At 53.4% G+C, this 26,673-nt stretch overlaps 9 protein-coding genes across 9 annotated transcripts; 4 read left to right on the top strand and 5 right to left on the bottom strand.

Annotated features, from left to right (window-relative positions):
* Positions 1 to 791: 791 nt before the first annotated feature.
* CCMA1212_008703 (uncharacterized protein) lies at positions 792 to 1,742 on the top strand (the record flags this gene model as incomplete). The annotated part of the gene is given in 3 exon segments (XM_073705820.1): positions 792 to 923; positions 936 to 1,257; positions 1,326 to 1,742. The coding sequence occupies 3 exon segments, from the start codon at positions 874 to 876 to the stop codon at positions 1,740 to 1,742; spliced, it is 789 nt and encodes a 262-aa protein (XP_073555669.1). The 5' UTR covers positions 792 to 873.
* A 181-nt stretch (positions 1,743 to 1,923) lies between these two features.
* CCMA1212_008702 (Zinc-regulated transporter 2) lies at positions 1,924 to 3,021 on the top strand (the record flags this gene model as incomplete). The annotated part of the gene is made up of 1 exon (XM_073705819.1): positions 1,924 to 3,021. One exon carries the CDS (start codon positions 1,924 to 1,926, stop codon positions 3,019 to 3,021), a length of 1,098 nt encoding a protein of 365 aa, XP_073555670.1.
* A 536-nt stretch (positions 3,022 to 3,557) lies between these two features.
* On the top strand, positions 3,558 to 4,442 carry CCMA1212_008701 (40S ribosomal protein S19; the record flags this gene model as incomplete). The annotated part of the gene is made up of 3 exons (XM_073705818.1): positions 3,558 to 3,590; positions 3,960 to 4,023; positions 4,084 to 4,442. The coding sequence occupies 3 exons, from the start codon at positions 3,558 to 3,560 to the stop codon at positions 4,440 to 4,442; spliced, it is 456 nt and encodes a 151-aa protein (XP_073555671.1).
* Positions 4,443 to 5,684: 1,242 nt separating this feature from the next.
* CCMA1212_008700 (uncharacterized protein) lies at positions 5,685 to 7,328 on the top strand (the record flags this gene model as incomplete). The annotated part of the gene is made up of 1 exon (XM_073705817.1): positions 5,685 to 7,328. The coding sequence occupies one exon, from the start codon at positions 5,685 to 5,687 to the stop codon at positions 7,326 to 7,328; it is 1,644 nt and encodes a 547-aa protein (XP_073555672.1).
* Positions 7,329 to 7,657: 329 nt separating this feature from the next.
* On the bottom strand, positions 7,658 to 10,116 carry CCMA1212_008699 (uncharacterized protein; the record flags this gene model as incomplete). The annotated part of the gene is made up of 2 exons (XM_073705816.1): positions 7,658 to 9,200; positions 9,263 to 10,116. 2 exons carry the CDS (start codon positions 10,114 to 10,116, stop codon positions 7,658 to 7,660), a joined length of 2,397 nt encoding a protein of 798 aa, XP_073555590.1.
* Positions 10,117 to 11,220: 1,104 nt separating this feature from the next.
* CCMA1212_008698 (uncharacterized protein) lies at positions 11,221 to 14,010 on the bottom strand (the record flags this gene model as incomplete). Its single annotated transcript, XM_073705815.1, has 3 exons — positions 11,221 to 13,451; positions 13,507 to 13,834; positions 13,900 to 14,010. The coding sequence occupies 3 exons, from the start codon at positions 14,008 to 14,010 to the stop codon at positions 11,221 to 11,223; spliced, it is 2,670 nt and encodes an 889-aa protein (XP_073555591.1).
* Positions 14,011 to 16,064: 2,054 nt separating this feature from the next.
* CCMA1212_008697 (COP9 signalosome complex subunit 5) lies at positions 16,065 to 17,156 on the bottom strand (the record flags this gene model as incomplete). The annotated part of the gene is made up of 2 exons (XM_073705814.1): positions 16,065 to 17,056; positions 17,129 to 17,156. The coding sequence occupies 2 exons, from the start codon at positions 17,154 to 17,156 to the stop codon at positions 16,065 to 16,067; spliced, it is 1,020 nt and encodes a 339-aa protein (XP_073555594.1).
* Positions 17,157 to 19,016: 1,860 nt separating this feature from the next.
* On the bottom strand, positions 19,017 to 20,022 carry CCMA1212_008696 (uncharacterized protein; the record flags this gene model as incomplete). The annotated part of the gene is made up of 2 exons (XM_073705813.1): positions 19,017 to 19,321; positions 19,395 to 20,022. The coding sequence occupies 2 exons, from the start codon at positions 20,020 to 20,022 to the stop codon at positions 19,017 to 19,019; spliced, it is 933 nt and encodes a 310-aa protein (XP_073555595.1).
* A 2,684-nt stretch (positions 20,023 to 22,706) lies between these two features.
* CCMA1212_008695 (uncharacterized protein) lies at positions 22,707 to 23,867 on the bottom strand (the record flags this gene model as incomplete). Its single annotated transcript, XM_073705812.1, has 1 exon — positions 22,707 to 23,867. The coding sequence occupies one exon, from the start codon at positions 23,865 to 23,867 to the stop codon at positions 22,707 to 22,709; it is 1,161 nt and encodes a 386-aa protein (XP_073555592.1).
* Between the last annotated feature and the right edge of the window lie 2,806 nt (positions 23,868 to 26,673).

Genomic DNA, 26,673 nt, shown 5'->3' with positions numbered 1-26,673 from the left:
ATCCTCCGCACCACCGGGATTCGGGTTTCCGAATCGTTGCGGACAACAAACTAGCATGCATGTAAGTTATTGACCGCTCGTCTATTTGCTGTCGGCTGCGATTCGTGTTTCGTAGCACGACAGATTCACGATTTTGTCACACGTTGTACTGCTGGCAGGGCTGAAGCGAGAAGCACAGGCAAATACTTGATGCCTCAGCCACGGTATCCTGCATGTTGGTTGACGCAGCGGAGTGCTGCTGTTGCCGCTTGTGGAGGGTTTCGGTACCTGTATCTGTGTCTGTGCTTGCATGCTTGGCTACACCAATTCGTCAGTACTCGATCTGATTCACCAGCAGTGCATTTCAGGGTAGAGCAATAGTAAGGGCGTAGAGTCGAGTGAGGGAAAAGTGTCAACGATGTGTTTCTGCGGTATCAAGTTCAAGCTGTTTTCCATAAGAAGCTTTGTCATCGGTGAGAACCCTGATGGTCCAGCGCAACCAAAGTTCGTCAGCAGTCAGTTGAAGGTGGCTCTCCGCAACTCCGCTCGGCCAATCACAGCGGCGTAATTTAACACAATGATGGATCTTCCCGTCATCCAGCGCCTTGCCTGTTGCAAGTTGTATTACCTCATCATCCCGCGTTCTCGTGCATGTCGTGGAAGTTCCTCGCATGTGCGGCCGTGGTTCCGTGTGTGTGCCCCGTGACGTACTGCAGATGCCATGCCTTGTGACGTTGACCAGGGCATTTCCAACAGATTCTATATACCCGTGATGGACACAGCGGCTCTTGGTGGTGATGATTCGCGAATAGAAAAGCGGCCAGCGACCACCTCGATTGCGAGACTGGACGAGGATGGACGACGCTGGAGAGGGCAGAGCATCACCCTCACCATATGATGGAGGCCCGCGTGATGCTACTGCTGAGCGTCTTGGCCACAATAAGGTAGACAGACAGACTCGACATCAGCCATGCCGCAGTGTTTAAAGGATCGATAGCGCTCATATTCATAGTGCTCAGTAAGGCGCAATGCCGGGCGCTGCAGAGATTCGGTGGAGCTTTTGCTGCTATCCAGGACACAGGCCATCAAGGTTCTCATCACGCCTCTGCGCCTGCGGGGCTAAAAAATAAGACGCCGAGTCCTCTCTCTCTCTCCAGAAGCCTCACGACCCTGGTTTCTCTTCATTCTCCCTCTTCAGCAAGCCTGAAAATAGACTCTCGCCAGGAGCTGCCCGTGATCCGTTTTCAGCATCTGTGCAACATTTCCAACCCTCTAAAGGTCTTTGACTTTGAGGCTTGCCCGACTTGACTGGCCCCTGCTCCACAGCCTCCTTTTCTCACTCGCAGTTCTCCGACTTCTCGGCCGCTCTCTCAAACCTTCCGGCAACTTGTTTACCTCAATCCTGGGCCATACGCCTCGTCTTTCACCAAAGTCCACATTTAGAGAAGCTCTGTATCGATTGTCTTTCTCCTCTTTTTTCAGCCGTTGGAGTGCGTTTCTCTCCTCAAGTGGAGCATCTTCGTCCTTGCCTCGCTGCCGAGGTCAGACTGGCGGAACTTTCCAAATCTGCGCGACATTTTGGGCGCCTTGACATTCTGCGAGCATCTACAGAGGACTTATCGACAACTGTTTCCATTTTCCAATCTCTACCGCGAATCTCGTCAAACCTGCTTCTGTCAAAGGACGAGTTCCATCACCATTCTGGCGACATTGCATTTCCTATTCACTCGGACGCGTCCGCCCTCGTTGGACTCGAACATTGAGTTACCAATTACCTTTCAAGCCGCATTTTCCTTCAGAAAGCGCTGTCGATTATTTATGCCGCGATAGGAAGTAGATTTTAGTGAGTATCTTGGGCTCACTTGGCGCCTGGTCTGCAACTCGCCATAGCAAACGACTACTGGACATTCTTTTCACGGCAAATCATCAAGAAGGTTGCGAAACATGGCGGACGTCGAGGATGCCTGCAACGGAGACGTCGTTGACCTCAGCAACCGCGGGCTGCGTATCGGCTCCATCTTCATCATCATGGCGGCCGCAACCTTTGGCGCATTCGCACCCATCCTCTTGGCTCGACAACAGAAGATGCATGTGCCCAAGTTCACATTCTTCATTTGCAAATACGTCGGAACAGGAGTCATCATTGCAACCGCCTGGATGCACCTACTAGACCCGGCCATCGACAACCTGTCCGATCCCTGCCTTGCTCCGCGACTCGGCGACTATCCGTGGGCTTTGTGCATCAGTTTGATGACCGTCATGGTCATGTTTTTCGTTGAGCTGCTCGCCGCACGAATCGGAGGGGAAGACGATGCGCACAGTCACTCGCTGGGCTCCGATAACGATTCCGACCCTTCTCTTGGCTCGATATCTCGAAAGAAACCGCAAGAGAAGGGAGCCATCTCAGTGGACTGCCCCCACGACGTGGAAAAAGGCGGTGTCCTGCGTGGACCGGATCCGAAGACCATTCCAGGCCTTCCCGACGATGTTAGCTACCCGCCCGGTGGTGAGGCTCACCTTGCACACGGCCACGAGCATGATGACGGCGACTCTCACGGTGGCCTCGCGGGCCAGCTCACCGCCATCTTCATCCTTGAGTTTGGTGTCGTCTTCCACAGCGTTTTCATTGGCCTGACGCTCGGTACCACGGATGACCTTGTTATTCTCCTCGTTGTCCTAGTGTTCCACCAAATGTTCGAAGGCCTCGGTCTGGGATCTCGGCTGGCAACAGCCCCCTGGCCCAAGAAGAAGCAGTGGTTGCCGTACCTGCTGGGCCTCATATTTGCCATGTCGACTCCCATCGGCACGGCCGCCGGCATAGGAGCGCGGCCTAGCAATGCAAACACTCAAAAGCTGGTCAATGGCATCTTTGATTCCATTAGTGCTGGTATTCTCATGTACACTGGCCTGGTCGAGCTGCTCGCACACGAGTTCATGTTCAACCCGCACATGCGCAGGGCACCTTTGAAGATTCAACTTTTTGCATTTGGATGTGTGGCCTTTGGGGTCGCCATCATGTCTCTGTTGGCAAAATGGGCGTAACGGCAAAAGTTTGGCGTTCTTGGGATCTTTTTTTCTTACAGATATATAACATGGAGGACCTAGGGAAACATAGGAAACGGTTTGCTTGGATGCTTCGGTCATGTATTAGAAGAGCGTTGGTCACTGCAATTTGGGCTTGGCGAGAAGGAAATAGACGCATATCTATTCCATAGACTTTCCAATCATGATTTGCATCTCAGTTACTTACCTTTAGTTTGGGTGTGTCTTTCAAACGTAGTGACAGCTCTTGTGCAACTCGCATCATTGAGGCTTCGGTAGCGGCAAAATGTTTGGCCGATATTGTTCAAAAGACGCTAACTTGCCTGATTAGGTAACGGGGTGCAGCAACTACTGATTTCCCGCCTTAGTCATCTCCCCACTAATCAATATCTGCTCGTTCGCGCTAGGGTCGCAAGCCCTAGATCAACCCAAAGTCCACCTCCGCGCTCAATCTCGACAAAACTTTCTGGATCCTCAAGCCCAGTCAATTTCCACCCAGCTTCACCATCCCAAATACAACCTCCAACACCGACAAAATGGCCGGCGGAATCACTGTTCGCGATGTCGATGTAGGTCCTCCTTGACAGAAACAAAATCCCGGGACTTTTCCCATATCTCGACCACCTCTCGACGATCTCGCAACTTGAACCCGAAGAAGAAAGAAAAACCAATATCCCGAAACCTCCGACACTGCGATGCTGTGGTTTGGCCTCGACGAGCCGCAGCGGCTTACGGGAATCTGAAAATGATGCTCTCGACAAAAAGCCCAGCTGTTTGAGCCGCGGGCCTTGCCGCATGCATGGTCGTCTACGAGCGTGGAATATATACATACATATATATGGGAAAAATAAAATCTTTTAAGGGATCTGGGAGCAGGCGCGAGGGAGTCGCAAGACTTCTGACGACGGAATCTTTGCTAATGGGTATTGTGTGATCAGGCGCAGAAGTTCATCACTGCCTATGCTGCTTTCTTGAAGCGCCAGGGCAAGCTGCCCATCCCTGGTGAGTTTCCATTTACATGCATTGACTTGATCAAGGCCTAGATTTACTGACGTCCATCAGGTTGGGTTGACACCGTCAAGACTGGTCCCGCCAAGGAGCTGCCCCCCCAGGACATTGACTGGTTCTACGTCCGCGCCGCCTCCGTTGCCCGCCACGTCTACCTCCGCAAGACCGTCGGTGTTGGCCGTCTCCGCAAGGTTCACGGCACCGCCAAGAACCGCGGCAACCGCCCCTCCCACCACGTCGACGCCTCCGGCTCCGTCGACCGCAAGGCCCTCCAGGCCCTCGAGAAGATTGGTGTCCTCGAGCAGGACGAGGAGAAGGGTGGCCGCCGCATCACCCAGTCCGGCCAGCGTGATTTGGACCGAATTGCCCAGACCACCGCTGAGGCCGAGGAGGAGGAGGAGGATGACGAGTAAATCAAGATAAACAAAAAGGAGTTTGCTTTATTTTCCTGGTCTTTCTTCCAAATGTCATGGGATGGCGGCATTGGAATGGGCGTACGGTCTTAGAATTTGAGATGTATGAACAAGATTCCCTCTGGTTTTGGGCTTTCGGTTACCAAACTGGACGTGCCACAGCCGTCTCTTGATACAGCTGCGTTCCATTCCGCTTGTGATGTTATTGTCGGCAGCGAACGTGTGGTGATGTTTCCATCATCCGAGTGCTCTGTGGTTGCTTTACGTTGTAGACTTTCCCAATGATATATTCGACTTTGTGCATGGCAGTGAATCGTGATAGGCACAGCTGAAGCTTTCACGGGCTTCATTAAACCTCAAGTCGACCTCCGTCTCGCACGTCACAAAGGCATATACAGGTAGCAAGCGGCCTTGGTTGTATCTCAAAAGTTTGTATCTTGTATGAAGAAGAAAGATGTGATTGGTATTTTAAAAGTTTTCAGGATTTATCTTGGACGGCAGCCGCATGAGAATCTCAAGAGCCTGTTCTGCAAAGTCGTCCAAGCCAGCAATTCTCTGCTTACATAAACTGGACGGTATACTTGGAACCAAAACACCAAGGTCCAGCATTTTCAACGTCACGATACTCTTTCTTTCAGCTTCATCACTTATACGGACTCGCCATCATTATACCTCAACTTCCATCCTGAATTACTTCAAAACACTCTTCAAGATGACGTATCTTAATACTCGGAGGAGGCCAATTCTTTCTCCAAACTCATTTGATTCAAGCTCTGCCCTCGACATGTCCCACCTCCTTCTCGTCGCACACAGAATCACAGCCGTCGTCCTGGCAAAGTGAAGACCGCCTGCTAGAAAGGCAATCTAGGTGCTCAATGAGCTCCTTTATCATTGCAACCGCTCAAGCAAGGCTCGCTGCAAGCTCCCTCGTGCACGGATTCGAGCAGACGCAGGCTCTTCTCCCCGGAGCGGATAGGCAGGTTTACATGCACTTGACCGCCTGCAGCGCATTGCCCTTGATATAGATTTCTCCCAAAGAGGAAGACTATACGATCTCTGAGAGGTTTGCACCAGCACATGCTCGCAGAGGGAACTACCCTCGTGAGGTACTCTTGAGCCATCTTGGGTGAGTTTGACTCTTTCCCACCACAGAGCAGTTGATCTGACGATAGCAGCTCTACATGGGCGACGGCACCCAAGCTCAACCTCACAACCCACGGCATCCGTTGCCTTGATGCCACGATGGAGGTCGTCGTCGAAGGCGAGCCATCTCAACGACGGCTCCCCGAGTTCGATGCCGCCTTTCACGATGCGCTATCGCCTTGCTACTTTCACCACGTCATCGATCCCACCGCCGCCACCCTCCGCGTGGAAGTCCTCGGCCCAAACCTCGCCTTCACGTTCCGCCACGGCCGTGCAAAAGAGCTGCGCCTCGCCTCGGCCAACATCACCGCGCGCCTGGAGGCAAAGGTAACGGGCTTCCTCGCCCTCAAGACCGGCAACGGCCAGCAGCGCGTCGTCCTGGCCTGGGCACAGAGCGGGCACGGCATTGGCCGCAAAGGCGACCTGCTGGATGCTGACCCGAACGTGCTTCCCAACGACCTCTGGACCAAGAGGGCCATTTCCATAGGCCGCGCCCTCGCTCTACGCATGCGCCGGCCCTACGACGGGAGACTCTTGCAGACGACGGGCATCAGGCTGGAGGGCGTCTATCTCGGCAGCCACGTCGAAGTGAAGCTCGCCTCGTACGCCATCTCCATCCTCCTGACCAGATTCGGCATCACGCAGGACCTGGACAATGTCTCGCTCAGGGACCTCACGGCGTTGCGCGAGGCGTCGTGGAAGGACGGCTCGAAGCCTTCGTTTGAAATCTACTTTTCGCGCAAAAACTGCCACTTTTGCGGCAAATTCGTGCGGAAGCTGCAGAGCGCGACGGGCATCTCGCTGAAGCTGATTTGGAGAGAGCGGCTGGTGAAGAAAGTATACGAGAAGAAGGATTTGCCAAAGAGGGACCGTCCGCGTCCGCCGCAGGAGGTGATTCAGATTGACATTGCCGAGAACATGATTATGGACGAGGTCTGTATCATCGACACCATCGATCTCTCAGACGACCTCCCCTCTCTCGCCGAACTCATCAACCTCACCCGCGATACTCCCAACAACAACAACAACAACACCCTCGACATCAACAGCACCATCGACCTCTCCGCCACAGAGCACCAACCCCCCGAACGCGCCGCCACCGTGACGGACACCTTCATCGAGGGCCTGGCATATTGTGTCGGCCAAATCGACGAGTGCCCCTCCGGCGCGCGCGACGCCATCGTGCGCTTCGCCGCCCGCAGGCGCCGCGCAGAGGACCATGCCAACAACAACAACAACAACAACATCAACAAGCCCCTCCCCGCGACGCCGCAGATGGCGCCCCCCGGATACTACCACTCCGCCGCTTCGTCCTGGCCGGAATCAGAAGACGAACAACAACAAGGAATCGCCCCGCCGAATGAAGCCGCTGTTGCGATAAGCGCCGGCAACTTGCTCACTCCGCCCTCGAGCAGCACAAGGCCACGCGTGTCGGCATCGCTAGAAAGCAGCACCAGGTCGTATAACCTTCGCTCTCGGACTCCTCCAGTAGTGGAACGAGCCGCCACCGCAACGCCCAGCAAGGCCCCGAGAAACCGCCCCGTGCTGCTGCTGCGGCGCAAGGATGCTGTTCGGGGCACGGTGGAGGAGGTGCTGCGCGAGGACATCAAGGAGGTGGTCCGCGAGGCGAGACTGGCGAGTCTGCGACCGAACGCTGGGTGTCGTCGCTCGAGGAGGGTTTCGCTTTGCGTGGAGATTCCAGCTGCTCGGCGGCGCTCCTCCGAATCTCCTGATCCTTTCTGAGAAAAAAATAAGAAAAAAAGCTTTCATTTAGGACAGGGGGGCGATCTGAGGTGAGATTGTGCGAAGGAATCGTGAATTTTTGCTCGGCGAAGCAGTGTCGTTATACATATCGCTTGAGCAGCCTTTCTCTGCTTCATCATTTATTACCATATGCCTTTATCAACGCATATCTTATCCTACACTACGTCGCATATATAGCAATTACACTCATTCCAGCTTCTATTCCCAAACCCCAGCTTATCCAAACAAACAAGCAATCATAGTCCGTATACAAGAACATCCAAATAAGAAAAAAAAAAAAAAATCCATCCAAAACACCAGCAGAAAATCTAAGCCCCTACCAGATCAATCTCCCTCCCCCTCTGCCGTATCACATCCCTAAACGCATCCCCCAAAGCATCCACAACAAGACTCACATCCGGCGCCTTCATCTCCTTCACCTCCTCCTCCTCCTCCCTCTCTTCACCCGCATTCCGCCCTCCTCGCCGTCGTCGTTTCGAAGCTCGTCCCCCGAAACCCAACTTGCCCATTGTAGACACATACTTGACATCCTCTCCACGCCGAGGAGGACCTTGTTTCGAAGAGGGCGTAATCTTGGTCGAGTCAAGCAAAGACTGCCACTGCGAGAGATACATCCCCGGCTCGGCATCCTTCGTCCGGACAGGCGTGCATGAATCGGTGGAGAGACAAGCAGCGGCATCAAGGACCGCTTGTAAACGCCGCTGCGAAAGCTCCGTGATGGAAGCAAGATACTCGGCATGCCTGTCCACAGCCCTCAACACATCCTCCTTCGCCGCCCCATCAAGAGACTCGAATAACTCATTCAGCCGCTCCTCCATGCGTGTCCTTGCCTTTCTCTCGTCGTCATTATCCTTCTCTTCTTCAACATCAGGCTTCCGGAATCTCGTAGCAATCACCTGGCCCCACGCAGGAAACTCCTTCCACACCTCGGGACAGTTGCGCGCAAAGTCGTGCACCCACTTGTACAGCATCCCGCGATGCTTCCTCAGCAGCACGACGTAATCTTCCACGCTCGCCCCAGCAACAACATCATCTTCCCCATCGACATCGTCCTCTTTCGAGCTCGCAGTTCCCTCCCCGTCGTCTCTTTTCTTGTTGTTGTTGTTGTTGTTGCAAGATTTTCCCTTCCCAAGTCTGCTCACGCGAATCAAGTCCGACAGGAAACTCTGCACCGCCTCGAGATAGAACCGGATATCGATCCGCGAATGCACGATCCGAATCATCGGCTCATACGCGCTCACCACGTCCTTGACAGCCTGCGTAAACAGATCCGGCGGCTGCCGACACAAGACGCTCGTAATCGCTTCCCGATCATGCACCGACAGCAGCGCAGCATAATACTCCAAGCAAAGCGCGTGCTGCTCATCCGTCAGCCCCTCCACGAGCTTCTCGTCGCCCCCCTCGAGAATAGCCACGACAATGGACTTGTTGTCCCGCAGACTCGCCTCCCTCGCAGAGAGGTGTTCGCCCCTCGGCAGGCCGACGTGCCTCCTCACCGCCTCGAGCACGTCCTCGGGCAGCGCGCCGTCGCCCTTCATCTTCTCGATCCTGTCCACCGTCTTGCGGAACTCGGACGCGTCCCACGAGAGCGCGAGGGAGATGATGCGCTGCAGGAGGTTCATCCCGTCGTCGGCGCTGGCGGTTAGGCCGACCCAGTTGGTCAGGCTGGTGACGCTGAGCTTGGCCAGCATGAGGCGCATCATGCCGCTGATCATGGTGGCGGCGTTGCCGATGCGGAGCGTCTGCTTGATCATTTTGTAGGGAATCAGGGTGTTGATGTTTTCGATGAGCTTGAGGAGGTCTTGGCCTTCGGGGGAGACGGTGAAGATGTGGTGAGCAAAGGTGGCGATGCTGCGACACATGTCAGCTGTACTTGATCTTGCATCCGAGAAGTCGTCTCAAGAAAGACTCACTTGATGATGGCATAGTCCAGTGCCGCCTTCATCGCGGGGGAAAAGCTCTCGAGGTCCTCCGTCTCGGTGACATGCTCCGACACCCGCTCCATCAAATCGCCATACGCCCACTCCTCCAACAGATCCCCAAATGCCCTCTCCAAATCTTCCGCCTTGGACTCGTCATACTCCCTCTCTTTCGTCGCCTTCTTCTTCTTCTTCATCTTCCTTTCCACATCACCACCAGCCCTCTCCACGCCACCCAGGATCCCCCTCCCAACCATCTCCAGCACACTACTCGCCCCCGTCGCAAGCGTCTTCCTCGTCCCCAAAGCCCCCTTGTCAAAGCTCTCCGAGAGCTCCGCCTCCGCAAACCGAGCCAGCAGGCCCTGCGCCCTGACGTTCCAGAACTCGGCCGGCAGATCCCGCACGCCCGGCAGCGGCAGCACCAGCCTCGTCAGCATAAGATGCAGCAGCGGCGACGTCGAAGACGATTCCTCCTCTTCGTCTTTGGCCTTGTCAATCTCTTCAGCAGCCTCAGCCTCAGCCTTGTCCTCCACGTTCCACCGGCCCCTCACCCGCCAAAACGACGACGACGCCGGCGTCTTCGCTCGCGGCGTCACCTGACCGCTCCCATTACCGGTGGCCACGGCCGTCGTCGTCCGCGCAAAGGGGAAGCCGTACCCCGTGACCGCGTCCGGGGCTTTGAAGCCTTCGATCTCGGCGTATGTCTCGTGGTGCGTGAGGATGTCGAACAGCGCATGCGTTTGCCGCTTTGTCAGCGTATGTGCTGCTGCTGCTGCTGCTGCTGCTGATGATGATGATGATGACGATGCCGGTATTGAGGCTGTTTCTGATGCAGGTGTAGATTCCATGGCTGCAGGTTGCACCATGCCAACGAATGACGTCTTGTCGCCTCCGTCATTCATAAAGCAGCCCTCGGTAAGCAGTGAAAAGGTGACTTTTCTATCGCGCCCTTCCAGCCATGCTCCGCATCAAAAAAGATGATAAGAATATCTCATAAGAAATTTCTTCTCAAAGTGCAAGGTCTAGCATGCAACAGCGCATCAAAGCTCAAATTGTTCCAGAGCGCCTTTCAATGGCGGTCACTGGAATCCATGCAAGCACATGACGAAGTTCGCCTCAGGAACGCCAGGAGTCAAGTAAGCGTAAGTAGCGATAGCGTCTACTTTTAATCAAACCAAGCCTTCCATTCCCTGTTCGATCGGCACTTCGAGCTTGCAGCCAAGCATTCTGTTGGACGGTACTTTGCTGCTAACAGCGCCGTGTCTGCCGAGCACTAAACCTTCGCATTGACCCAGCGTTGGCGTGATAAGCATCCGAGTAGGCTGCTAAAACACGGTATGAACATGCTGCAGGGCTTCGTCACTGCTCATTAGCAAAGACAGCCGAACCTCTGTGATACGCCGCCAATCCACGGCCGACGAGCCAATTGGGCATAACCTCAAGCCGCCGAGATCATACATGCACCATCCATTGAGTTTTTGGGGTAACTCTTGCGTCTCCTTGCCCGCTATCATGACCAACATCACCATAGCTACGAGATAGGTCAGAACGTCATAGGAGCGGCCAAGCTGACTGACACGCGCCAAACACACATCGTCAAATCATGTAAACGCGTCAATTAATAGCTACAACTATTACTACTGTGGTATTGGAAAGGCAAGTGCCCAAAAGGAGCGTAACGGATATAGTAGGAAAACTCGAGACCATGTTGCGTTGAACAAAGACTCACGATGGGGCATTAATCGCAGCCTTGTATCCTGTAAAGAAAAAAGGGTAAGAAGCATTCAACAAGTAAAACAAGACAAGAGAAACGTCAGAAAGACAAAGGAAAAGCTGCTTGTAGGGACACTTCACGCCTGTCCCGACGGGTATAGAATCTCTACTTCATCAGCACCGAGTGAATGCTGACTGCACTTCTTCCACACTCTCGAAATGAGCCCGTCACTGCATCCCTAGTAGGCAGTCAGGCTCTGTCCGCCAAGCTGGTGGCCGCTTGTGCCTTCGCCAGCGTTCAGGCCCCTGAAGTTGGCCGACCCATCAATGTTGCCGTTGGCGCGCCCGCCACTGACGGCATGCGCCTTTCTCTCGATGCGCGGCACGGGGGGGATGTCGGTACTCCGCTTGGCGCTGCCAATGGAGAAGACGGGGCTCTCCCATCGGTCGCCCTTGGCCGCAAGTTCCTTGTATTCCGTCGCCTTGGAGCTTATGCCGCCGGGCAGATGGATGTCAGGGAAGATGCTGTCCTGCTTGGTCACGGCCACGTTGACCTTCTTGTCCTGAGCAATGGCCTTTGCCTTCTCCTTGCCCTGGAGGAATCTCTTCTGCGCGGCCTGGTAGTATCGGTTGTAGAGGTTGGGCGCATTCTCGGGATCACGCTTGGCCTCCTCAAGGGCACGGTCCGCTTCCTGCTTGACCTGGAAGAGGAACTCATCCGCCTTGTTGCACTGGTCCTTGATGGACTTCTCAATGGCCTTTTGCAGCGCCGGGCGGATAGCCTTGAGCGCAATGGGCTTGAAGAGCATAAACAGAAGCTTGTGCTGGGACTTCTTAATCTTAAACTTGAGGCCCTTGACGTCGACGTCCACCTTTTCCACCTTGAAAACGTGCTGCGCGTCCTTCTTATCGGGCGTGGACACCTTCAACCTAAAGGAGAAGCCATCGCCGGGGAGCAGCAGGTCGAGCACGCCAGTGTCGGTGAGGGAGGGGAATCCAGTCTTTCGCTTGATGTGATAGCTCACGTCTCGCAGATCCATCTGGATACCCGTCACCTTGATGTCCACTGAATTCTTGCGCTTGTTGGCAATCTTCTTACGCCCCCATCGGAAGTAGTTGTCGCTGGCGACTTCGATAACGTTGGGCATGAAGTTGTCACTCTCGAGCACCAGATTCTCAATGACGGCGTCGAAGTGGGGATCCGTGTACTCGAGACGCGGGATCGGCACATATGCGATGTTCTCGAAGATGGCGGGCAGGATGACGTCGGTCAAGTCCTTGATAAGGTGAGGCTTGAACGCCGGCTTTCCGTGTACATCGGTGCCCAAGTCGTTGAAGAGCTTCTGAACCGCCTGGCCAAAGGCCTTGTTCTGCGGATCTTGGTCAAACTGATCCACAATGAACTTGACCTCGTCGAGGACGCGGTCGGTGTGGCTGCGGTACTTCTCACGCAGCAGGTATCGGCCCTTGTCGTAGAGCCGGTTCCAGTCCTCGGTGGACTGGTCTTCGAGGACGTAGCCCTGCTCCAAGAGACACTTGCGGATGTAGGTGTCGACCTGCTTGAACCAGTCTCTGAGCTCCTGGTCCCTGTCGGCATCCCTGTAAATCTGGGAGATGGACTGCCAGAGATCCTCGGTCGAGGTGCCGTTGGCGAAGCGCTCAATCAGGGTGCGCAGATCCTCCTCGGCCGCAGAAAGTCCGGTTCGGACATCCTTGGCAGAGTCAGCGGAACCCTTTCCAAGGTTGCGCCCATGTCGGCCGTACTCCTCAGCCAGCCGAAGAAGGGTCTGCACCGCTTGAGAGTAATCGGGGTGTTGCTGGCATTCGAGGATGATCTTCTTGAGACGGAAGATAACCTGATCCCTGCGCTCTTGAGGCATCTTCTTCTTCAGGTATTCTCTGGCCTTCTGGCGGTACTCCTCGTTGCGCCTCTTGACCTTCTCTTGCGTCTCATCGTCGAGATTCTCGTCCAGCTTCCGGTTCACGACATTCTGCGCCGTGTTGAGACCAGAGCTCGGGTTGACCTGGTTGGTGTTGAGCCCAGAGCCAAGGTTGGTCTGAGTGGTGTCTGTGGTAACGCCCTGGGGATGGACAGACTGAGGAATTGCGCCAGCCTGAGGTGCCATTCCATACTGCGGTACGGATCCAATTTCGGGTGCGAATCCGGCCTGGGGAACACCACCGTTCTGAGGCGCCGCTCCCGCTTGAGAAGTCGCGCCCCCTTGAGGCAGAGCGTTTCCAGCGGCAGCCGAGGCGACATCTTTGGCATCCTTCTTCGGATCGCCCTTGTAGATCTCTCGGGCTTGGTTCTTGAGGCTCTCCTTGGAGAGCTCGGGCTTCTCGTGCCAAGTGTTGTCAGGGGCGGGCTCGTCCATGCGGCGGAGCTCTTCATCCGATGGGCGGACCCGTTCGGCGACGTTGGTAGCGCCGTCTCCAATCATGTCGCGGACGAGAATGGAGGCATCCTTGACTGTAATAGAAGATCAGCCGCTGTCAAGGCAGGGTGAGGAGCCGCATCTACTTACGAAGTTTCCGGAACTGTCCGTTGGTAATGAGCAAAGTGCCCAGAGTCCTCAACCCTTCGAGGGCTTCATCCTTGTGTCTCGCAGCAGTATCCTTGGTCACGGGGGTGTTGGGAGCCTGGAGGTTCTGCGTGTCGTACTGAGTAGTCTGCCAGATGAAGTCCTGGAGGAGATTGCCGTCGTTCTTGGACAGCAGGAGCTGTTTGGCTTGCTTCACCACTTCTTTTGCGTCCTCCACCAGCAGTTTGCCTTCGTCGGAGAGCTTGTCGGAGGGGCGGCTGAGCGCTCTGGACTGCAGGAAGCTGTTCAAGGCCACGTCGATTTGCTCGTTCTGGAGATGTGAGTTAGTGGCCGGCCGTCCAATGGTTGTCACAGGGTGGGTAAAAGACAACATACCGATGGGGTCTTGCCATTCTTGAATGCATTGATGATGCCGTAAAACTGCAGCTTGCGATTGATGTCCTCCTCCTTCTTCTTGATGTTGACCGGCTTGTTGACGTTTGCCATGGTGAAAGATGAAGAAGAGGTGCTATTCTTAGGGCTGTATTGCTTGTATCGCAGAATTCGACAGGGATAACCAGAGAGTAAGGGGCTGCCCCGATCGCGTAGTGTAAGATTGGTATTGGATGAGAAGAGGCAGATCTGGCTTAGACCAAGAAAGCAAAAACAAAAACAGAAAAAGCAGTCGATTCAGTAGGGTATTTTGTCAGGCGTGGGTGAGAGCAGGAGGAACTCTCGGGGTATCACAAGATTAGGTGAGAGTGAATAGAGTGGAAGTTGCACGTGTTGGTCAATATGACGAGTTGAGGGGAGGAAAGAAGAAGGGAGAGGCCGAGGGCAAGAGCTGCAAGCGGAAGGAGAGGGTTTATAGCTGCTGCCGTGCAATCCAATATGAATGACGAAGTACGCATTAGGTACTTGGAACTGTAAAACTGCAACACCACGGAAACAAGCTGCCCTCGCTGCTTCCCTCCATGACCGGCTGCAACCTGGAGCGCAGCTGCCCATGGCAACTCCAGTCCCGGCTGCCTTGCTCGCTCTTTCCTGCTCTTCCAACTGCCCATTTTCCTTGGCTGGTGCAAGTTTGGCTCATTTCATCTCACAGGGGAGTGACGTTGGACTCGGGTAACAAGTACGTCATAGCTGCCTCTTTTTGCGTTGCATCAATTGCAGCCAGGCCACCGGAAGGGGGTGTACAATTGACGAGGTGTGAAGTGAGCTCCTCGCAAGCTTATTCCATGCGGTACGACCTCACCTATGTACAGTACCTGATACAGTAACTCGTACTAAACTTGGTACTACAAGAATGAAGCCACGGCACAGATGAATTGTTATTGGGGCATTCCGCCTTGGTGATGGCGACGGTTCTGGCCTTGTGGCGTCTGGCGAGCAAGGAGGCGTACGCGGATCGAGACATCGCGACTCTTTTCAGCCAAATGGCGGCGTGATCTGCAGCAGTGCAACCAATGACGGCGTAGCTCAAGGGCGTGGATTGCGGCACGTTGATGTTGATGCAAGAATCCAGGAAATTGGCACAACAGCGGCGCGATGGAACGAGCTGGGATCCCAGCTTGAAGCTGTTCGTCTGTTCTGGTACCTCCCTTAGTACCAACCTTTGAAGGTAAGGCACCTCGCCATCTTTTGCTCACCGTGCTGAGCTTTTCGTACAGCGAAAACGCCTGCTCACCGGTTAGTGCTGTTTACTTGTCAACACTACCACCGCCTCACTTCTCTTTGTCATTTCTCACTCGATCAATAAGCCGTGAATCTCATTCTGATCCATGTGAAAAAAAGGTACGATACAGATCAAAAATCCCCGGCCCTCAAACCTGGAGTTGACCCCCGCTCATCCGCCCTGCAATCTGACTGACAATCGCTTGACCCGCTGTGGCAACGCCTTAAAGCGACCACGCGTGTAAGCGTCATCGACCGCCAGATCTTTCTCTCCTTGTGCGTCCACCACATCGCAGCCGGTGCCAGTGACGGAGATATTATTGATGGATTGGCACAATCTTGGGCATTGACTGGCTGCATGATGCATGATGCAACACCGAAAATTTTTGTTCGTGCTACCAATCGTGATTTCTCTTCTCCCTTTTCCCTGGCACTCTTTTTCAGCTGCCACGACGTCGTCTACTGTAAGTGCCGAGCTTTGATTAGGTGTCTTTACAGTTTCATGTGCTTGAACTGATCGCAGGGAGATCGGCTGGAATGTGACGTCTCTGCCGGGCCTCCGCACTTTGTCGCAGAAGACGTCATTCCATTTCCTTAGACATTGAATCGCACAAAGATCCTTTGTTCCTGAAACGGAGGTGAGCTGAACCAACGGAACCCCAGAGGGTGGACGATGCAGTTGTATCTTGTCTTGTCCTATCCCAGCGAGAGCTTTAGAGCACGCATATTCGAGGGACAAGTGATGATGTCGCCGTAATTCCTCAATTGGGGAAAAAAGAAGGCAAATTGGTCCATTGTATTCATCAGCTCATAAAACGCCTTTCTAATGACTGCCCGTAAACCGTAAAACACTGATATGCAGCTACCAAACCATCAAGGTGAAAGCCCTAGGCGGTTGCCGGGTCGGTCGGTGCCGTCTTCGCTCCCAAGTCATTAAACACTTTGGCCTTGATCTGCGTGGCCATTAATCCAGACATCTCCTTGGTCGCGATCAAGTTTGCGTCTTGGCCAAGCTTCTCAATCGCCGAGTTAATCTTACCCCCCATCATCGCAGTCTGGGCGACCCTGGAACGCACGAGCCCCGAGGTGGCTTCTTTGATCTTGGAGCTCAGGTCCAACATCTGCTTGTTGCCGAATTCGCGGTTCGTCAGCAGCGGGCTCTGGCTCAGCGTCTGCACCCAGTATTTGTGCCACAAGAGCTCCAGCAGGTGGGAGTCCAGCGTGCTCTTGAAATGCGAAACCTCGAGGCTGTAGTATCGACTTGAATGGGCGCCAAACTCGGCAGCCTTGTCGAGGGGCACTGCTTGGAAGCCGTCAGATGCGTAAGGGTCGGCCCTGTGATTGGCGGGATATGTGCGGAATGCTCCAATCTCGACCTTGCCGGCGCTGATGGTGCGGTCCGGGTCGATCACCACCGCCAAGAAGGGGTCTTGGAACTGCTGCTGCAGCGCCTCCGTCTCGACGTCGATGCCGCTCAGCCAGCATCCGTATCCCGGATGGCTGTGGTACCACCCAACAACATTTTCTTGCCTGCCCTGCTCTCGACATAGATCCAAGTATTCTATGAGGTATTCGTTCGCTTCGTTCTGTGCGTTGACTCGCGTCTCGGTTCCTTCGACGGGCAGTCGGAAAGCATCCGTGACCACAAACGTTTCTGCGTCGATGTAGCCTTGCATCAAGCCCATGACCTCGAGGTTCCCTCCAGACCGCGCATGCATCGTCATCTTGATCAGGGCAACGGCGCTGATCCTCACGGACTTGAAGTAGCCTGGATCTTTGGCCCACGGGCGGGCATCTGCTATGGCCTTTTGGGCACCGGCATCGTAGTTGTACAGCGCATCCCGTTTGGCGTCAACCAGCTGGACATTGTTGTCCAGCTCTATCACGAGGAAAGAGAAGTTAGCTTGTGATGAGCGCCGCAAGAGATCAGGAGACTACTGAGATCACGTACCCCATGATCGAAGAGCTGTGGCCTCCATCTTGGCTGGCGTTTGGGAGACGAGGATGGCCGAACGATAGCGGAGGGAAGCTCGTCACGGTTGCTTGTGCCCCGCCTGAGGACACCGCACATGCTTTATCGATAAGCGATAAGCTTACAGTGGAGCCAGATGGATCTCGTACTCCTCCACCTGCTTCCTCCTTGAAACCACAAGCAGTCATGCTTTCAACATTTGATGAGACACAATTGCAAAAGGTTGAGGCATGCGCATGAAAGACTGGCTCATTTTCTGTTTTATTATCGATGATGAGGGATTTCAAAGAATTCCGGACGCAGATGTACTAATAATCTTGCCGAAACATCACCAAAAGCTACCCTGGATGATGACCAAACGCCTCATCTTGTCCACCTCACAACACAACGTGGCGGCGGCAGTCATGATTCGGGCTTGACTAATGACACTGAAGTTGTTGAATGGTAACATTGAATTCTTGTAGAATCAGCGTGCTGTCGGTCCATGTGCCCTCCACGCAGCAGACGTCGGCAAGTCCAAGGGAGCCATTAAAGCGGTAGTCTTGGAACAACTGCGGTAAGGACTTGGAGGAGGAGTCGTGATTGTTCTAGTAGCTTGCTTGCATGATCAGGAGAGTTGTCTAGGTAGGATCAGGCTTATTCACCAGAGCTGGCAAGATTAGCAGCCTATGTAGCTATGAGAATCCTCTGTGTCCATCTCTCTGTATGATGAGTATTAGCGTATGCAGAGGCACCATCTCCTGCGGACTTCAAGAGCCCCCAATATTGGCATGAACAGAGCAACCCCTAATCACAAAGTCCACACCTACGCCAAAGCCAAACACAGCCAAGCAAACCTAGAAGTGCGGAACTATATAGTTTGTTTACCTGATCTCTTCACATGAAGAGATGCTGTCTCGTACGACACTGTGACGGGAAACTGAGCTTGAGCCGCAGGAATTCGTGACCTGCGCCGTAGACCTGAAATCCGGTGTGTGATGCACCAATGACCTCGGAAAACCTTCCTTTGAATGTCTCATTGCTATTCATCAAGTGAATATCGTATACTTTACAATAATGCCGAGCTGAGGCTGCGTTGATGGCAACTCGATTATAAGTCTCAAGGCGTTTAGTTCACATCAGAATGCTGGATACCTTATCTATCGGCCTCCTAGTTATTGATGGGCAAGCTGCGCGCGAGAGATGCCATGAATAACAGACGGTTACTTACAACCACGATTCTTTCACTTCCCAAATGCGAAACCTTCTTGAGCAACCTCCATGCACATGAAGACAACTTGTCTTATTAAACCACAGTGTGTGAACACTTGCCGGGATGGCCCACTACCTGTACCCCAAACTTCCTTGATGGAGTCAATGCTCCATTATTTTCAGAACGGAGGCCTGGCTTCATGATCTTCATGGTGGAAACTAATCGGGTGTGGCGGATTGACACCCTGGTCATGACCTCGCTCCGCTCTTTAACTCTGCGAGTCTCCTGATGGATTGCATTCTTGAGGCGAGTATCGCGGACCATCTTTAGGAGTGGATCGGATCTCATAAGGCGATCTGAACATGACAAGGTTGACATAACAGGGCAGAGCTCGAGCAAAGATTCGGGGAGCCCCAGAAGGAGTAGGTAAATATAAAAGACAGGTATGGTATGGTATAAAGTACAATACAAAAGACTTGGAGATTCCATTCAATCTTCGCAAGTAGGCTCCCCATTCATTAAATCCAACGCCGTGCTCATAACAAAGAAAAAGTCCCAAATACTTCCTACATTATCAATATCTTCGTCTCAAAGAAGCCATGGGAGTATCTCCCCCCCCTGAGCGAAGAAAAAGAAGAGCTTATAGAAGAAAGCTAGTTCACGAGTCCTCTGGAACTACTTCAGAACAATAGCAGCATGACACTCGGTTCCGATGTTAGGAGTCGTCAAGTTGGCTTTTGTCTGAGGCCCAGGCTTCAGGTAGCAGTCTCCGGGAGCACTGCCGGCCACAGCCACGGCCACGTTGCTCCACGCGGGAATGAACGAGACGGCCACGCAGGAGCCCTTTGTCGTCTTGTTGTACGAGTTCCAGGCGGCACAGGCGTCCATGCAGCCGTTGAAGTTGGGGGCAAACACGGAGAACATGGATGGGTTGATGGTGTCTTTGTTGCAGTACATGGTGAAATGAGGCTTGCCAAAGACTACAGATTGGTTGGTCAGCTTCAAGTTCCTCTCCGTCAAAACCATTGCAAGAGGATACAACATTAGACTTACATTTAGACGTATAAACGCTTCCGGTAATAGAATCGGGGTCGTCAGAGCAGCCGTTGGTGATGTTGTTAAAGTCCGGCGTGCTAGAAGGGAGAGCGGCGGTCGCAGTAGGTGTCCCAGTAGCCTCTGCCTGAGCAGCGACCAGCGAAGAGCTGAGGACTTTCAGCTGCGAGTGTGCGTCGTTGTAGTTCTTGGTGGCGACGCCAGTTCCGGCTGCCAGTCCGATGACCGCCGCGGACAGGATGGCGATGATGATGGAGAGGATGAGAACCAGCGAGATACCGCAAACAGTGGTGGCCATCTTCTCACCTGGGGAGGTTGACTCAGGAGGTGCCGTGAATGCTGCGTCTCCTCCAGCCCCGTTTCCAGTCACAAGCCCCGTCACGCCGCCTACGCCGCCCACTGCCGCGCTTTTCCCAGCGTCCGAGTACGTGCCCGTGGTGCTGTATGCGCCGGCGTTGGGATATGGTGTCTCGTTGTTGCCGTAAGAAACTGAAGGCTGGGAGATGTATGTCGGCGCAATCGACGGCTGAGGGGACCAGACTTGCTCCATATGGGGATGACTGACGTAGGCCTCGGGGAGGTCGTGGCCCTCGGCGAGCTGAGGAGCGTCGTCGTACTGGGAGGCCATGTTAGTCAACCAGCGTCTTTGCCCTTTCTTTCTTCAGCTTCACTCCACGGAATGGACTTTGACTTTTAGAGACGTACTGTCGGAGTCATCTTATCATATGCGTATGGATACGCCCTGTACATTCGAGCAAGCCCCGTGGGAAACAGGAGCTCTGCAGGGGAACGGGGAGGCCAGCTGGGGGTCCAAAGAGCTTATGAACGAACCTGGGGGTTCGTGCAAAGTCCAGCCGTATCCGATTCTTCCAGGGCAACGAACACATCCATCAGGAGATGGGACAGGCAAGGGTCACGGAGCCTCCACCTGAGGGTTCACCCCCTCCCCGTGCCCGCTCTCACGGATCCGTTCTAACACCATATGGACAGCGGAGACCTCGCTCAGCCCTACCAATTGTGACGCTGTAGTTAAGCATAGTTCCAGTTGGGTCTCCGTTCAGGAGCAAGGCTGAGGAAGCAATTCTTTCGAGTCAGCCTGCAGAGAAACTCCCATGTTTCGAATTGAGTCCTCGACGAGGTCTGCACCATGCATCTTTCGACGGCCTCCCTGATGGAGAAAACGGTTGCAGCCGCGGCAAGAATCTCACACGATTTCAACCGGCCCAAAGGTCCAACTTCTTGCTCACTAGCGCTGACACTGACAACGTACGAGGCCTGTAAGCTGCACGTCGACAAGGCGCTGCCGGTTCTTTCAAGCCCCCCCTAATAAGCATCCTGCTTAGCGCAGTCCATACTCCAGGTCCGGCCAACTCTCACTGGGCACCGTTTGGCACAAGACAGGACCGCTCCGCCGGTTACCCGTCTCTAGCTCGAGTGTATTGCACCTGATTGGGGGATTGTGCCTGTTTGTGGCAATTGATTATTTTGGACCCCTGCCGCACCCGTCGCCAAGCATAGAAAGCCGGGCCACGACACGTCCTCTGCGGGTTGACCACCCACATACCCCCAGGATAGAAGGTCAAGAAACGCCAAAGGCTCGTGGCAGTCATCTTGGGGCGGCACGGCGGCTGTGTTTCTTCTTAGGGTGGGAGAGTTGGGGAACAGCTAGCTGGTCCGGTCCAGTGAACATGCGAAGTAGTAGATCGGCAAGATACTTATATACAGCATCTTGGACAATCCAGCAATAACACAAGCATGAGGTGATTCCAGCTTTATTCTCGAGCAAACGGAGTCGGGTTTCGGGGCTTACAGAATGAAAGAAAAACGCCTCGTTGCCGTATCTCACTAGCAGCATCGACATGTCACGATAGGGGGTGGGACTGCAACCCTTCAATCAGCGAGCACAAGCGCAAACAGACGGGGGCCCTCTCAGCCTCTTCTTCCCATTCATGATGGAAAAGAATTGCTATGCCCAAGGCTGTTGGGCGGGAATGCCCTGGAAGCTGGCAGCCCTTCCGAGTACCTAGTTCAAGCAGGCGCGCTATACTCCAAGCAAGTCTTGGCATGGTAGTATCACCAGCCACTGGGGAAATAGGAAAGCCGCATCTTCGAGATGATTGGTAGAAGTTTGTTGGATTAGCTAATGGCATGCATGGGTTTTTATTTTTATAGATTCGGCGACCTTCCTTGTTGTTTGCTTACCTGTGCGAGGTGACTGCAGACGTCGAACCACGGCTCGGCTTACAGCAGCCAGCCAATACGTGCAGAACCGAATGCCGGGCTCAGAGTTTCGACATGGGCTCCTTTGCATTCAACAGCGAGGGACGCCAATTGTTAGAATTCATATAGGTGCAGTTCCCTCTGGTCAAAGCTTCCCACGACAGCTGGGTCACATCCTGTCAGATGGGAGACTGCAAACTTGATGCCATCTTGCGAGTCTCCTCTGAGGGTTAAGCTGAGGGGGGCCAAACTTTCAGCAGGGCCATTGATACAGTGCGAGCGAATGTTGAGCTGGCCCGGAGCCGTTAGGATACCGAGACAATGGAGGTGCCGTATATCTGGATGCAGGTAGCTTTTCGATATGTGGTCGAAATCAGGTACGGGGTACACATCTACATCTACCTACCTACATAAAGCTGCGACTCTTCTCTATCTACCTCGCTATCTTGAAAACACTGAAGCCTCCCTCGTCCTTGTTAATCAGGGGATAACGGCTTGCGGTTCCAGCCTCTTGAACCACTTGGAGTTCGTCTCGATTACGAGCTGGCCACGATTGGAACTGGAGACGGGCCACTCAACTTTGCCGTCGGCTCCAAGATGTTGGCCTACTATACCCATCTCACCTTCAATGAACCGGTCAACTCTAATACTAACGGTCAACTAGCCCAATACCCCGGCCAGAGAGAGTCTCGCCCTGTGTACGGCCGTCTGGAAAAGAACAGACGGGGGAGGAGAAACGGCACCATCGAGGCGGTTCCTGCGGTGAGATTATGTGCCCTCATTAGTACATATTGCCAACTGCACAGCATGCCACTGAAGGACACCAAAGTACGTGCGCTCACCGGAATCTACACAACGAGAGAGCAAACGTGTCGAATATTGCCGAATGCGGAACGGGAGAGAAAGTAGCATTCCCTACTCTTCTGAGCACTAGGTCTAGCTAACATACGAAAGGCTGATTGAGGCTCTAACTTGTTTTTCGCTCAGAAAAACATCGAGTATCTCGACCTTGCCACAGAGGCAGAGCCCTACAATATCAATACTGTGACAGGTGGAGTTTTGAAGATGGACCAGATGCGAATGTGTTGAGTTTTACAGGTCCTCGAGTCTCTTGAAGATCTCAATCTGAATCCCAAGACGAGCACCGAGATCCGAAAGCTCCTGTCCAAGGCCAGCGCACCATTGATCATCTGTGTACCGCAGTGAGAGGCTGAAACTGTGGAAACAAGGGGTGTGATGCATATCTTCTCCCCACCATTGCTGAAGTCTGTCAAAGAGGTCTCGATCCTGCCAGGCAATTCCCTCTAGCCATGAGCTATCGTCAGTGATGGTCAGGTGACGTAGATTTGCGGGCAATAGATCTTTGAAGCCGCTCAAGTTGTCCACTGGAGAGCATCCCATCAAGAAGAGCTGCGGTATCTCGAGCCTTTGTAACCTTTCAAAGTTCCTCAGGCCTTTTAGAGAGCCAATAACGCTCAGACTGTCTCTCCAATACTCATCGTCGAATATCGCTGATAGATACAGACTCTCCAATGTCTCCTGGACACAGGTTAAGTCTGCAGTAATCTGGTCAAGATTGATGACGTTGGTATTGCTCTCGTGCCTCAAGGGATGCTCATATTCCCACTTCCACTTGAGCACCTTCAGGTTCTTTGTCGTAGCCAGAATCCGACCTAGATGGCCCTCCCGTACAATTTTGAGATCCAAAGTGGTGATCTGAGAGGGTTTGGGCGTATACGTCGGCCACGCAAATATGACGGGGTTGTCAATCTCAGCTGCGACCGACCGGACTGAGGCAAGATAGAATAGTGGGAGAATATCGGCCGTATTTTTTGATCCATTACGCTGATAGGGGGTCATTTCGGGTTCGAAGACTACGTCCTGTAGAAACTGCAACTGCGGGAGTCTGCAGTCTAAATTTTGACAGAGTGAAGCTCTCAGCAACATGCCAAGGAGGCGGTTCGCTCTGGCGAAGACGCCTGTCAATCTCAAATAGGTAATGTTCTGGACGTATGATAGCAGCAGCATAACAAACGCATCCATTGTGCCATTCTCCAACTCTTGAATCCATACGTCACACAATGGTGGGCCAATGCCTTGAATTATTGCAATGAAAGCGGCCAAATCGGTGCCGTCAGCGGGAATACTGGGAGGCAGGTGGGTGTAATGAAAACCGTCCGGATCGTGGTCCCTGAAGGGCGCATGCAGTGTGAGTTTTTCGACACGGCTAGCCAACCGAGGCTGTTGTTGCATGGTGCGTAAAAGCGAGATGATGGGAGGAGGCCTATGTTGCGTCCATATCAACGCGATCCCAGTGTATAACAGAGGCTCGGAGATTCGGTGTAAGCGTTTGTTGACGAGGCAAAGAGCGTGAAGAGAAGACGCAGGCAGTTGCTCGAAGAGGGAATGCAGAATTTCTGTTGGACAATCCAGAAGGGCCGTCATTGGCGTCAATGCTCTGCTTGCAAGCAACAGGTGAATTGTGTTTCAATATATGCAGGGTCGGCTGTTCATCACAGGACGAAAAGAAGCTGGTCAGAATCACCGAAGATACTGATACTGATTTCCAGCTGAAGCGCAGAGGCTGTCTTGTATGCGCCGAACCAAATGATGTTGCAGAAGAGAGAAAAGCCTGTGTTCGGTTGGCCAGAGCACCAACAACATGGAATAACGGACGGCAGGGTCACCTGACCCCGCGTCTTGTGCGACAAGATATCGCAGCTCCGTGAGAGATCAATGCTTCATGGTGGAGCTGTGATTCGGCGTGGAGGACGAAGTGTCATGGCCAGAGGCACTACCTTGACCCAGTAGCACATTCCATCCGTAGACATGAACATCTACTACCTAGTCAATATTATACCGGCCCCTGTAGAACTTGCCTGCTTCTATATGTACTTGTTTCATCAACACTACGCACAAGGCAACTGACCTGTATGCATGCAGTGAGTCTTCAGCCTCCATGTCTTGCTGCACGCGCAATCTGAACGTTGATCGGCTACTGAGTAATGCTCGTCGTCAGGACTGTAGTTGGAGCATGGCTTATCAGCTGTGTCTTGGAAAGCCAGATACCGAGCGAGGGTCGACTTCTGAGTCCGCAAGCTCGAGAGACTATTCCGCGAAACGGCATCTTCATGGACGACATCCAGTGAACTGCATCACACTGTAGGTACGTATTGCAATAAGCCGCAGTGACTGCTGGAGCAAGAACTTTCAGAAGATCCTGAAGTAATTACATGTAGGAGAACTCCATCATCCAAATTGCCAATATGGGAAGAATGTCCGGGTACAGTAACCGCAGGCAGAACGGGAATCTTGCGATTAAGAATAAGGACCTAAGGCTGGTTGCGTGACGCACCAGTCGCGAGCTGTTATTAATGGGTGTTGACGATTAACCGGTGGGTAAAGAGGATGCGCAATAAATTGTAGATGGCATCATAGACGAGACGGGCTGGAATCGCTTGGAAGGGAGGAGAGAGTTGCTATCAAAGAGGAGAGGTGATGTGAGGGAAATGACGGCACTTATACTCAGCAGTACATAACTGAGTAGGTCGACTATTTCACAGAGCTCGCAAGCAACGCACGTGAGGATGAGAGTGACTCAATAGAAACCCGAGGAAGCAGATAAGAATGATGAAAACATAAAAGGGGCCAGTCAGACATGATTTGAAGAACCACAATGAGGAATAGAGACGACAGGGCGACGGATGCAATGATGGATTTGAAAGGCCTGGGGGAGAAGAAATGTCACGATGCCCCAGTAAAACCCCGTGTTCATTGAGATAAAAGGAAGCGGAGCATCGTGGAGAAGGCTGGCAGCCCCCGCATTCGATGATACGTACCATCAGCTCGGACCTATCTCGAGCGAGAACCCAGCCGTTGAGAGCAGGCGAGAGGTCAGATGATAGAAGAACAAAAGAAGCATGGTGGGGAGGCCTTGGGAGATGAAGTAGCGAGGATGGAGACAATGATGTTTGACGTTAGCACGACGATGACTGCATGCTCAATAGAAGTCGAGTCGCAACGAGTGAGACATCGTTGATAAGGCCGCTGGAGATTGGGAATAAGGTGAGACAAAACGAGGGTCCTGGCCTTAGTCAACAGAAGATTTCCTGTACGTCGTCAAGCAGGAAGTACGCCGTCTGTGGGTGTAAGCTATTCGGCACCTCGAGGTCTGTAGACCATCGGAAAATGATGTTGAATAAACTCTGTCAGAGTCGGGGTTTAACGGACTTGACGCTTCGTTCCGGGGCGGGCGGCCGGACGATGCTGTGCCCGCACAGCTCTTTTCGTCCGCGGCTGCATGAGTGAGGAATGAAAGAGTGTTTCCTCCCCTGCCCCTCAGCTATCTCCCTCGATGAAGAGGGTGTGAAGCGTGATACGGCGCATGGTCGTCTGGAGGGGGACGTGTCGATGCAGACAGGAGAGAATAGAGCAACACCCCGCCGGTGGAAATGCTCGTGAGACAGCAAAGCATGGCCAAGCACCCGGGCTTGCACGTGTGCGGTTGCCTGACCCTCTGGCTGTGAGTGTGTTTGTCTGCTATTGGATATCGAGCGTCTTGGGTTGTTGTCGTGTCCCGCGCTGTGTGATGCGGTATCAAACCGTGACTCGACGGTGGACAAGTGTAACGAATATGACTCAGTTCGAGGTCCGAGGCTGAGGCTGAATTGTCGTGCAAGAAGCAGACATAACGGAAGGCTTTGTAATTACATGCGTGACATGCAACCAGCAGATGCAGGTAAAGAGAATGCTATCGCTTTTGCAAGGGTCAGAAATACCATCCTTGGACTACCCCGTAGGCGAGACGGAGACCCCAAAAGGGCCCAAGTTGAAACTTACTGGTACATTTGCTCTTGAGCTGATTAGGCACGATAACAACTCCGACCTTGTCCGAGAGTGTGGCACTAAGCACAACGTTCGGCCAGCCTCAACTCGATCCATGGGCTTACTGTATACGCCAATGGCCAGCACACCCAAATCCAACACAAGCCATCTTGATCAGCCAGTCATTACTCGTCCATGACGCCGTACCAGCCATCTGATGATGATTGCTGCTCCA

The sequence above is a fragment of the Trichoderma ghanense genome (assembly GCF_004382785.1).
Source record: "Trichoderma ghanense strain CCMA-1212 chromosome Unknown scaffold_13, whole genome shotgun sequence".
Classification (NCBI taxonomy): domain Eukaryota; kingdom Fungi; phylum Ascomycota; class Sordariomycetes; order Hypocreales; family Hypocreaceae; genus Trichoderma; species Trichoderma ghanense.
The sequence above is the reverse complement of the archived record's forward strand: the minus strand, read 5'-3'. Positions and strand labels throughout refer to the sequence as shown.